Here is a 12,870-nt window from a genome sequence, read left to right on the forward strand (position 1 = left end):
ATGATAATTTATGATGATTACTATAATATGTGATGGAAAAAAGGTAACAAAGCGCTATGAAGTATTTATTACAAGGAGAAACTTTCTAAAACTGAGCTAAAGTTGATAACTAAAAATAATACGAGGATGCAGCGTGAAACTTAAAACAACTCTCATAAACAGTCTAATCAGGTCGTTAATGCTGTTAGTTTGGACTTTGGCTTCATAAAGTTTGAACTGTGAGCACATTATGTAAGATTGAGTAACATTTATGGCATTAGTCAGTAATAACAGGAGTCATCTGTCAGCGTCAGCAGAGACACGTCTCACGATGTGCTGCTCTCAGATGGACGGATGCTCCTGTACAGACAGACAGACGCTCACTGAACCTCAACAAACTATCAGAAACGGTGTTTTGTATTAACAGCACTGAAGGGATCGAAATGACACACTTCACATCTAAATCACATGATGCTCCTTCAAGGGTTCATTTGCTCTCCCTCATGTCACTCACACCTGTATGACTTTCCTCTGTTAAACACAGAAGATATTTTGAAGATCAGTGGGAATTAAACCGTTTTGGTGACCACTGAATGAACAAAAACACTGAGACATTTCTCTAAATATCTTCTTTTGTGTGTTACGAGGGCGAGTAAATGATGACAGATGATTTTTTTAAGTGAACGATCCCTTTAACGAGCGTTATGTGAAGTTTGTCATGTGAGTCTTCAGTGTCGCATGACACTATATAACTAGTGTGTATGACTATCTGTTTGTCTACAGAATGTCTCCATTTAGATAGCTAAGTAAACGTTTGTGTGTGTGTGTGTGTGTGTGTGTGTGTAAGAGAGAGAGAAAGAGAGTGTGTATATGTGTTGTATGTGTGTGTGTGTGAGTGCAACTATTTTTTTTGAGGACTGGTTTGAGTTCTAGTGTGAGGACAAAGAGAGTAATGTAAGGACATTTTGGCCGGTCACTTTCTGAAAGCCCTTTAAAGGCCTGTTTGTGGGTCAAGACCTGGTTTTAGGGATTAATTAGGTTAAGGGTGTGTGTGTGTGTCTCCTGTAGCTCATGTCAGTGTGATCAGTGTGATGAATCTTTGTTTGTTGAAAACACCAGTATTGTTAATGAATCATAAAACCCAATTAGTTGCTATTTTGTCTCTCGTCTAATTAGTAAAGTAATGGCTTACAGTCACTGTCCAATGTAATATGAGGTAATTTAATTGTCAGAGCATTTAATGTCAGATTAAATCATGATTAATGAAGCGAGCACGCACACACACACACACACACATTACAGTGTTTATTTGTGCAGAAATCTCTTGGGTGTGTGAGCAGAGGCCAGATGTGTGTTTAAAGGTCTGTTCTAGTTCACTAAGCACACACACACACACACACACACACACACACACAGCAGTAAGCCGCTGTCCGTTCCAGAGCAATTATTCAAGCTGGCATGAGGATGGAGGCGGAGCTACAGTCGGCCAATCTCCCACCAGCCCCCTACACACACACACACACAACACACACACTTGCATAATCGCAGCGGACCGAGAGACAGTCACACGCTCACTCGCACCATGACTGGATCGTACCACTCCTGCGCTTGAGGACAGATCAGCCAGAGGAGCGCGGCCGTCATGGGGCAGTTGTGCTGCTTCCCTCTCTCCCGACCACAGGATAAGCTCAGTAAGTGTTCGGAGCCGTTCTTCCAGCAGCCGTGGACCCAGAATGCCGTGTGTCAGTGAGGAGCGCTCCTTTCTCTGCCTGTTTTATGTATGCAGCTGGAGGCTTTGTGAGCGCGTCGTGCTTCTGATGGCAGTGCTCAGGGTGGGAATCCGATGAAACGATGAGTCTAAACGATGTTGATTAGCAGAGGACGCCGGTGATTGGGATCTCTGTAGGTGGGAGTGTCTGTAGTCTGGATGTGGGCGTCACAGAAGGTCATGTGCTCTGGATGTGTGAAACACCATTTAGATATAGTAACATTTAGGTCTGGAATTAGGTTGAGGGTCAAACAGTCTGCTTGTGTTTCTATGGATGGGACGCCAGCTATTATCTTACTGATAATCTGTCATGAAGGTGCACACGGCTGTAGAAAGAGAAATGTAGCTTCATCTGTTGTGGAAAAACTCATATATAGAGCAGTCAGAGTCCATCTGAACATTATTGTCTACTAGTCATGGTTCTTTGTTGTCTCTTGTGCAGTACAGTGTGTTCGTTCTTGTCATTTCATGACCGTTTTCCTATATGTGATATAATGTGAGTCATAAAGATCGCAATTATGAGTTCTGAGTACATGAATGTGATAATCGTATTTACAACCGGCAAACTCAATCTGTAGATGATACACGAGTTGTGACGTGGGAAGGGGCGTCTCCATTTGAAACATGGTGGAAACACTGATCTGTAACCTAGATAATATCATATAATGCATCTATTTATAGATCAGTGAGCGGAAAACAAGTCTGTAGTGAGTTATTAATGAGTTATTGTGTAGATTATTGTAATTTTACACTGTATTTCAATCATTTTAAATGTGTGATTGTACAGATTAGCTTATAGGAATCATTTGACTTTCACGTTGTGATACCATGTGATAGAAATTAAAAATGTTTATCATTTTGAATTTAGTTGGAATTGGGTTGACCTCGACTAAAGAATTTTCTAGTCAACTAGTAGTCGTTCATGTAAGTGATTAGTCGACTAATCGCACGTGTATATTAATAAGCCATAAATCATAATAATGAGCCTTTAATTGCCCATGTATAATACATAGCCTAATCAGCGCTCAAGCGCACGCTTAAAGCTTGCCGCAGCGCACCGGCAAACGTAATGATTATGAATGTGTCGTGAAAAAACAGCAAGGAGACTGTCTAAACACTTTAATCATTTATTGATGATGTTTTGTGTGTTTTCAGCTGCAGAGTTTAAGTCGACAACACTGACTCATCATCTCTGCAGTAGTGGACGCGCCTACAGGCACGTTTCATACGGATTACGTAATCTGAGAATATTTTTTTCCCATTTGAATTGGTTGACAATCGCTTGACATCAGTGTTGCCAAGTCCACGCTTTTCCTGCAGAATTGGGCTACTTTAACACTGTTGTTTTTCATGTCTGCGGGTTGAAGCGACCCCAAATAACATTATATTTAGCCCCTGGAATGCGAACTTTACCGGGGGACCCCCAGACACGCGATTGGGCTAGTTTTGAGTAGCAATTGGACGGGTTTTGTTGTGAAAACCTGGCAACCCTGCTTGACATTTTAAGCATTCTATAGATATATTTCTCATGTCTGTGAGGCAAAGTATGTGCTGAGTTTTGGTTTATTTTTGTGACGTGTTTCAGTTCAGGGAGACCGAGACAGCAGAAAGCGCATCCTGTTCATTTTCTTTATTGTACAAAAGCAGAACATTTTCTTGTTATTGTGAGTTCACACAAATAAAAGTACAAATAAAATATAGTTTCGAATGGTGTATTTCTCTTATATGTATGACCGAAAATGATTTTCCGCTGTTATCAGGAAAAAATACCAGTGATCGCGCCGGCGCCTCCATGTCTTGCAGTAAAGCGCGCTATACTTCAGCTTCACACTTTTATATGCTCCTAATAATAGGGATGCACTATATATCGGCCACCATATCAGTATCGGCCGATATATGTTCATTTTTAATGTTATCGTTATCGGTCCAATAAGAAAATTTGGCCGATATATTAATGCCGATAAATAATGCATTATTTTTCCTTCAGCTGAGACACTTCAGATGCACACTGTCTGCCATTATGGTTTTGAATTGCTTGAAATATGATTGAAATCACTTCAAAAAGAAAATACAGTGCAACGTACAATGCAAGTCTGTCATATAAGCTACATAATATTATAATGAGAACATTATAATTGTGTGCTTGGGACGTGGCTTTTAATGGTGAGACTTTTGTCTTTGTAATCTCTCAAAAATTTTATACAAATTTTGATGTAGATTTATCGGCCAATATATCGGTTATCGGCTTTCAAATATAAAGAATTATCGGTTATCAAACACCCCACTTGAGGGAAGGAGCTTCCCATTTGCACTTGAAAACTGCAGCATAGTTCCATGTTATTTCGACATTAGGATGCGTCTCACAGTGGCGTCAGGAGGGGCCTCCACCGAGCCCTGGAGCCCCGCAGGACCGTAATCCGTCATTGTTCAGATGAAGCTCAGTTTGAAGAAGACGAGTGCACATAAGCCCGTGCCCTACTTTGAGCTCACGTGATGGTGAAGAGCGCGAGGGAGCAGAAACACACGCATGAGAGAGCGGCGGAGGGAAGCGTGCGGTATAGATGGGAAGATCTCATGGGGCTCAGAAATACAGTGCGTTTATGAGGCTGACGGGGTCACAGCGAGAGCCCAGCGTGTGTGTGATGCTCGCAGAGCGAGAGGGTTGTGGTAAAGCAGTGGGATGCAGATAAATAATAGACATTCACACACACTTTCTGCACACTGACACGGCGCTGTCTGATGTCCTACAGAGAGACAAACATCATTTGATGCAGTGGTGTTAAAGACGTGTCCGTGTGTGTCTGGGGGCAGATTGCTCTTCTCTTGTGCTGTGTGTGTCTTCTTCTGTTTGTGTGAGATGAACTGAAGGACAGTGATGCATCAGAGCAGAAACAGCAGCCTTGGGTACAGAAAGTACACAAATGTTCATGTTCCACGTCTCTCGCTGTAAGGTCAGATTTGATTACCTTGTGCGGTTCTTCTCCAGAGATACACACACACACACACACACACAGATAAGAGCTCCCAAATGCACAGTGCTGTGAGTGTGAGTGTGTGTGTGTGTGTGTGTGTGTGTGTGTGTGTGTGTGTGTGTGTGTGTGCTGTTCGCTCACAATATGAATGCTGGACACCACTGTGTATGATTCACATTTTCTGTGGATTTTATTTCGAGCTGTGGCTGATTTGCCAAACTTTCAGAATTAAGACAAAACTAAAAAACTATGATGAATCACCAACAAAGATCTGTTTCCAGATTCAAACAAAACGTGAACCTGCTTAGAATCTGTATTGTGTAAAGCTCTATATAAATAAATCTGACTTGACATGAATTGATATTACAAAACTAATTTGAACTTGATGAAAAACTAAACATGTAAAAGAAACTGATTTAAAGTTTAGATTACAACTTTTTGATTCTGTAATCATGGTTTAATATTTTTCACAAATAAAGAAACTTAAAGGGGACCTATTATGCCCCTTTTCACAAGATGTAATATAAGTCTCTGGTGTCTCCAGAATGTGTCTGTGAAGTTTCAGCTCAAAATACCCCACAGATCATTTATTATAGCTTGTCAAATTTGCCCGTTTGGGTGTGAGCAAAAACACGCTGTTTTTGTGTTTGTCCCTTTAAATGCAAATGAGCTGCTGCTCCCGGCCCCCTTTCCAGAAGAGGGCGGAGCTTTAACAGCTCAACAACAACAAAGCTGGAGAATCTCATGCAGCCACTTTACCTAATTTCTTCAGCATATTTCCTTCATAAATGAAATTCATCCACTGTGGCTCAGATGCCGGGAGTGGAGACTCTTATGTTCATTTGTAAATCAAAAAACAGAACATTTGTAATGTTTATGTGGCACAGACATTATATCAATAAGCGCTATAACATGGACATAAACATGGCAGACTGTGTGCGGCTCACTCAGGGCGGGATCTATGCTAATAGGGCAGTCGTGGGTGGGGCTTGTGACATCACAGTAGGGGGAAATCTAGAAGGGCGTGTTTTCAGACACTGCTTCTGATTTATGGGTATTATAAAAAAGGAGTGGGTGGATTTTTACCATTATAGGCTGGTTGTTTACACACATCAGTGTTCAAACACCATGAAAAAGTGAATTTTGCATAATAGGTGCCCTTTAAAAACATGACTGTAAAGGAAGTAAACACTCTAACCAACACTGTCCATGGAATTAAATATTACATATCCAAAATATATCCAAAGACTTGTTTAAAATATATAAATGGGTATTTGCTGAATCTCAGTGGGAAATGAGAAACTATTATAGCGCTAATAGCAACCTGATCTCACAGGAAAACACAACTGATTTCATATGAATTCATACGATGTGAATCATACAAAAACATACGATTATTAGAAAAAAGTAAGCATGAAGCTCCACCCCTAACATACCCGTCACTGGGGCGTAAACAGATCGTATGAAAACATACTAATGAGATACAAATTCTTATCATTTAGTCACCAATTTGCCAAAATGTAAAAGAGTTATAAATAGTGTTAGCCAAACAAAACAACATATTGGCTGATGCTGATAATTGCCAATATATCGGTCAACCACTACCGAGCAATACAGTCACTGACAACGGTCTGTTCAAACCAAGAGTTGAATAATTGTCAACTAAATGTCTGTTCACACCAAGAACAAGATGAATATTGTCAAGCTGAATAAACAGCAGATTAACTCCAGAACACTAGATGGCTGTAAAAACAAACACCTTTACCTTTTTTTAGCCGGTGGCCATTCTGGAAACATTTCACTCCTGCACAGGAGAACCAAACAAATCGACCCCATAAATCTGCAGCCATGAACCTGCCATTTATGAGCATTATATTAAAGTCAGCAGCTCTTAATTGGACATTAAAATGTAGGATGCAAAAAGCCAAGGCCTTAATGCCGCATGTTTATTTTTATATTGTATTTGTGGGCCGGTTGTGAGAGACTCTCTGGCCGCGCACCAGCACCATTTCATTGGAAATGAGTTCTGGAAATAGCTGCTGGCGCTTTGCTTTCTAAAGTGGGCGGAAGACAAGCTGACCATCCTACAGTAAATGCACATTGTTCCTCGATGGAAAGCACAGGTTGATTAGAGAGAGTAATCTAGGAGCAGGTCGTGACCTCAGCCCCTACAGGACAGCGTATGAAACCCCTCCGAGATCAGCAGAGAGGAGATGAAGCTTCCTGAGGAAATGCCATCAGTCAGTTCATTCTGCACCGCCACAAATCCCTGTGTTTGTCTTGTTTTAGGGAGGTTTTGATCTTAAAACAAAATAAACCTTTGAACACGGCTCATTGGAAACAACATGGCTCTGCTTACGTCTTAGCAAAACACAAAAAAAACATAGCAATGCATTAAATTCACTGCAGTTTCCAGCTGAAATGACCACTAGTGGCAGTAAAACACCTATAAATTGTATTCCTTCTCACACTTACAGGGGCAGATTAATTACTAAAGACTTATTTTTACGCGGTTTGCTCACACAATACCATCATCATATAACCAGCTCCATATGTTTGTCTCTTCTGCTGTAGTAAACTTGCTCAGTAGCTCACCTGGTACAGCATCACACTTACACTTGTGAACATTTCATTTCTGAACTGTCGTGATACGTACAACAACCAACATAAAACGTTACCAGATTCCCCTTCATCTGTTTCTGAGAAAACAGAACATGCTTTTGGCGCCACTCACTGGACGTTTCACTTTGAAACTGTCACGAAATGTAATATCATTTGCAGACATTTTTGGACTAATTTTTCAGATGAGTCTGGGTTGAAACATTTACTTGAAGTTGCGTTAGATATTAAGACTTGTTTTTAGAGAATATATCTCTGAATTAAGTTATCGACTGATTAAGAAAATGATTTTTTGCAGTGTAATTGGAAATGTTTCTTAAGTTCACTTGACTGACTCTGAAGCTGGTGGATCATCGCTGTGTTTTGTTGAGGAGAATATGTGAGATCTGTGTCCTCATTTATATAGACGTACGTAGAATGATCCTAAATGTGAATGTACGAAAGTTTTAGAATATAAAGGGGTCATGAACTGCGTTGTTTTATAATATTTCCTGGGGTGCACTTATAATGTTAGTTTTTTTTTTTTTACATCAAAATTTGTCACAATTTAGAAATAAAAGGCATTTTTCCTACCCTGATTTTATCCTGTGATTTGAATGCTCTGTTTTAAGGGGCGTGTCTCTGTGAGACTTCAGTGTAAACGCCCACTGCTGTGATTGGCTGACATCTTTGCATATGAAATAGCCAAGTATTACTCTCTCTTATAGCACATTCTTACTATTACAGCTCTCAAGGTTAACTAATTGTGAAAAGTGTTGATTATAGCATTACATTTAGATCTATGGCATTATATTTAGATCGTGGCATGAAAGGTTGCAGTGATGAACATTGTAGTCGATCACAGACATGTTGTTGAGCTCATGAAAGCAGTGATCTCATCATTCTGCACACTAACGAATGCTTTCATCATAACGAACCGTGCAAACGCAATGTAAATAAGAGATTCAGAACAATCATGTTGTTTGATTGACAGCTCCAGCGATTGTAAAGGGAGCGTTCTTTGATCGCTTTCTATATATAATTGAATCACCGTTTAAATAACAGATTTATTTTTATCCTACTAAGAGAAACGCGTGAAGTTGAGTGTTTATTCACTGGTTTGATAATAAATAACCATATTCCTAGCATTATGATCCTTTGAAAGGTAGTTATTTTAGTCCTGTATCGCTCTTCTCACTAACACACCAGTGGGCGGGGCTAACGCTGCGATGATGAAGTAGGCCGTTGGGTCGCTTCTGTTTTTTCATGTTTTCAGTGTGCCTCAGATGTTTTCTGATCAATGTTGTTAAATGTTTTACTGAATATCTGAGAAGGATTTTACACATCAGTTTTGAGTTGTACAGTGTAGAAAGGAAAGGATATTTGCAGACACCAGAGAGATTGTTGTTGTGTTTTGGACTGTGACTCAGTTATTGTGTCAGACACACACAGGACACAGTGTTTTGATATGAGAATCAGATCAATCATGAAATCAAATTGGGTTCACAATCAGAAAGGAGCAGATGTGGTGTAATTTATTGTGCATTTTCAACATTATTCATGATAATTACAGTATCAAGGGAAATAATCAGCAATGTCATTTTTGTCACAATCATGAATCAAAGCCATCCTGATTGTTCTGAAATCCACAAAGCATGATCTCAGCAGTGTTAATCAGCCGATTGTGATTGAACAGAAGCGTCGAGGTGAATCAGTGGGATCTCGTCATGCTTCGTCACAGGCCATCTGTGTGATTCTGATGGTTTCTGATGCTGTGGTTGTGGGGAAATCACTCCAGGTTGCTAAATGTGTTGTTTATCTTGCAGATCTTCTGCAAAGCAGGCAGCGTGCTGCACGGACAAGTACGTGTTCCTCCTTCACTGTCTCTGTGTAGTGTACTTCAACCCCTCACTACCCTACTACTGAGGGAGCTAGATGCAGATTCACCCCCACTGTGTTTGTTTGCAGTAGTAAATACTGTGACGTTTTCCATTACATTAGGGATGCACGATATATTGGGGAACAAATCAACATTTTTACTTCTCAGCTGGTAATATTATCAGGGTTTATTTTATTCATTTCAAACAGTGAATTATTTTTCTGTGCCATGTTACAGAAGTACTATAAAAAATAGGGCTGGGAGAATAAATCAATTCATCTCGATTCGTGGATCGATTCTGAGATTTTTCCGAATGCACTGCGATTCTCTCTCGAATCGATTCTGAGCTTAGTTTTTAACAGCAGATGGCGCTCTAGGCTCATTTTTAACTGCATGCTGAAATGCTCATGAAGAAGAGCGCTCGTGCGTTCGGATGAGTCTGAGAATGAGTCTTTCACCTCAGAATGCTTTTATGACGCGAGATTAATGTAAACAGCCCACTGTCTGCAAACATACTTGTAATTCGTTTCAACCTTTTCGAACTTTATGAATTTTTTACGTTTGAATTCATTAAATTATGACATTTTATAGAAAGTTCTAGTGGTGTGTGTAAGGAACTGAAAGAGAGGCTGTTTCTAAAGCAGCGCCATCTGCTGTTAAAAACTAAGCTCAGAATTGATTCAAGAAAGAATCCCGATGCATTCGGAAAATCTCAGAATCGATCCAGAATCATTTCTCGATTCACGATTCAATAATTTATTGTCTTAGCCCTAGTAAAAAACACAACAATCATTCATGTTTTGATACCTGACTTAAGCATGTGCAATTCTCGCCTGTAGTTTCAGTGTAACGGACACTGTTAATTTTATCATATCAGTTATGAACAATAACATACAAATAATTATATAATAATAACTAGATAATATGAGGGGTTATTTTATTTCTTTGTAATGAATACTGTTTAAAAAAAAAACTACTCAAAAGTTTGGGGTCAGTATGTTTCTTTTTTAAAATAAATTAATACTTTTGTTCATCAAGGACACATTAAATTGAGCAAAAGTGACATTTATAATGTTACAAAAAAATCTATTTCAAATAAATGCTGTTCTTTTGAACTTTCTATTCAAAGAATCCTGAAGAATAAAATATATCACTGTTTCAACAAAAATATGAAGCTGTTTTCAACACTGATAATAATCATAAATGTTTCTTGAGCATCAAATCATCATATTAGAATGATTTCTGAAGGATCATGTGACACTGAAGACTGGAGTAATGATGCTGAACATTTTTTATACTGTAATAATATTTCACATTTTTTACTGTATTTTGATCATATGAAAGCAGTCTTGGTGAGCAGAAGAAACTCTTTCAAAAACATTTAAAAAAATCTTACCGACCCCAAACGGCAGTGAACAAACACGCTGAATAATTGTAGGTTACACTGCAAAAAATGCTTTTCTTACTTAGTATTTTTGTCTTGTTTCCAGTCCAAATATCTAAAAAAAAAAATTCTTAAATCCAGATGTTTTTACTAGATAAGTAAAATGACAAGATATTTTTTCTTGTTTTCTGGGAGTTTTTGCTTAAAACAAGCAAAATTATCTGCCAATGGGGTAAGACATTTTTCTTACCCCATTGGCAGATAATTTTGCTTGTTTTAAGCAAAAACTCAAACCAGTTTGATTTTTTTTACTGAAAACAAAAAAAATATCTTATGTCATTCATAGTAAAAACATCTGGATTTAGGAATTTTTTGATATTTAGACTGGAAAAAAGACAAAGATACTAAATAAAAAAGCATTTTTGGCAGTGTAATGTATTAGTCACAATGTCTATATCTGTGCATCCCTACATTATTACTGTTTATATAAATCTAAAACATCTGAAAGCTGAGAAAGAGAGTTATGATTAGCAGCTGTAACCCTTGACCTCACGTCTGACCGACAGTCACCGATGTAGACGTGTGTTTGACCTGTGTCTGTCTGCGCTGGTCAGCGTACAGCTGTAACTGACTGTGTGTGTGTGTGTGTGTGTGTGTGTAGGTGTTACGAAAGCGCCGGTGCCGGACGATGAGGAGTTAGTGAGTCTGAGTAAGCGGCTGGTCGAAGACGCCGTGTTGCGGGCCGTGCAGCAGTACATGGAGGAAACCCAACAGAACGGCACCGCGCAAAAAGACGAGGGTCCGCCAGCGTCCAAACTCAACAGCACCAAATGACCCCGCGACCCCTGACCCGTCCACGACCTCACCTGCCAGCGGGCGTCAAACCGCAGCAGAGAGGCGTTTGAGTAGAGAGAGCTGAAGTCAGCGAGGAGTGTCGAGTGTGCAGGATCAGGGCCGATGCACACCAGACTCAAACACGTACCCTTCCCTCTCCTACTCCACTCCTGTCTTTTACTGTTCATTTGTGACGGATCCTTCAGAGAGAGCAGCTGAACGAGTGCTCTAGTGTCAATCTCAGTTAACTGCTCAGATCGAGTGTGGACGTGACCTGCAGCCCAATCCAAAGCCAGACACTTGAACTCTGCTCTGCGATATGAACATGTCTGACCTGCTGTCGCTGTCACATGATGACGATGTGTGTGTGTTGTTTGTGCCGTAGGGTGTGTGTGCGCTCAGAGCAGGATGGATTGGGAAAGAGAGCGCAGACGGACACAAGTACAGGCCATAAAGACACTGTTAGCACAAGCAAACATTCGAGCTAAGATCCTGCAGGAGCTGAACCTGTCCGCCGGAGGAAGTCCACACTGACACAACCATCCCAAAGTAAAACACACACACACACACACACACACACTCAGACCTTCACTGACGTACAAACCAGCCAAACATCTCACACACACTCTCTGAAGAGAGGCCGGCCTGATTTTTAGGGGGACATTAAGTTCTACAGGAGTTTGATGTCTACGATGCTTCAGATCAGCACACACTGTGGCCTTAGAGAATCACACCTTCTTCTTATACTGCTGAAGAACATTTTGTTTAGTTCACTGATTCATTTTTTTCACCAGAACCTTAAAATGTGTCTTTTTATGGTCCTTGTCCTCGTATGAGATGTTTCTTGAGTTGCCCGTGTCGATGAAGTGTCGAAGACGGCTTGATTCGTGTAAACTGTACTATGATGTCATCATTTATCTTTTTGTTTCCCATCTGTCACTTTTTTACTCTTAAAAATAAAGGCGACTCAACATGATTCATTCTCTCGGTGAGAGTTAATTAATGAGTGTGATGTTCGCACAGCAGATACGTTTGCAACACCTCCGTCTTTGCGTTTGTTTATTTTTTTACCTCATCCTCTAATGGAGCATATTGCCTGCCGTCTGTCGAGCGTGAGAGAGAACAGCCTCGACACGTTTGACACCGGATCTCGAGGTTTATTCGAGGTGAATGTGTGTTCTGGAGCGCAGACGCAGAAATAAGCCCTTCTCGAGGCCCGTTTGCTCATTATTTCACAGCAGGCGTCTGTAAAAGAATGTTTGCGTCGTTCCTGAAAGATTAAACTCATGAATTCAGATGGCACTGGGGTTTTTAAAACTTAAAACAATAATCTGACAAATCTGGAAGTTCACTTCTCACATGGTCATATTCCACATAATATGTACATAATGCATGTTTTGCATCAAATTATTTTTATGTAAATCATATATTGTCATATTCAAACACCTGGTGTTTC

General features: G+C 39.9%; 1 protein-coding gene across 6 annotated transcripts in view; it reads left to right on the top strand.

Annotated features, from left to right (window-relative positions):
• Positions 1-12,390, top strand: part of LOC127502302 (A-kinase anchor protein 7-like) — a 33,316-nt gene extending 20,926 nt beyond the window's left edge. For 2 of the 6 annotated variants that reach the window (XR_007926813.1, XR_007926814.1), the window contains 2 exons: positions 9,144-9,179; positions 11,242-11,348. Coding sequence is in view for 4 of the 6 variants with exons in the window: in XM_051875137.1 (XP_051731097.1) it covers positions 9,144-9,179; positions 11,242-11,414 (209 nt within the window). In the remaining 2 variants the exon portion in view is untranslated. Of the gene's footprint in view, positions 1-9,143; positions 9,180-11,241 lie in introns of all 6 variants that reach the window. The other 4 variants (XM_051875137.1, XM_051875138.1, XM_051875140.1 and 1 more) reach the window with 3 other exon arrangements.
• Positions 12,391-12,870: the final 480 nt, after the last annotated feature.

Source organism: Ctenopharyngodon idella, chromosome 20, assembly GCF_019924925.1.
Source record: "Ctenopharyngodon idella isolate HZGC_01 chromosome 20, HZGC01, whole genome shotgun sequence".
Taxonomy (NCBI): Eukaryota; Metazoa; Chordata; class Actinopteri; order Cypriniformes; family Xenocyprididae; genus Ctenopharyngodon; species Ctenopharyngodon idella.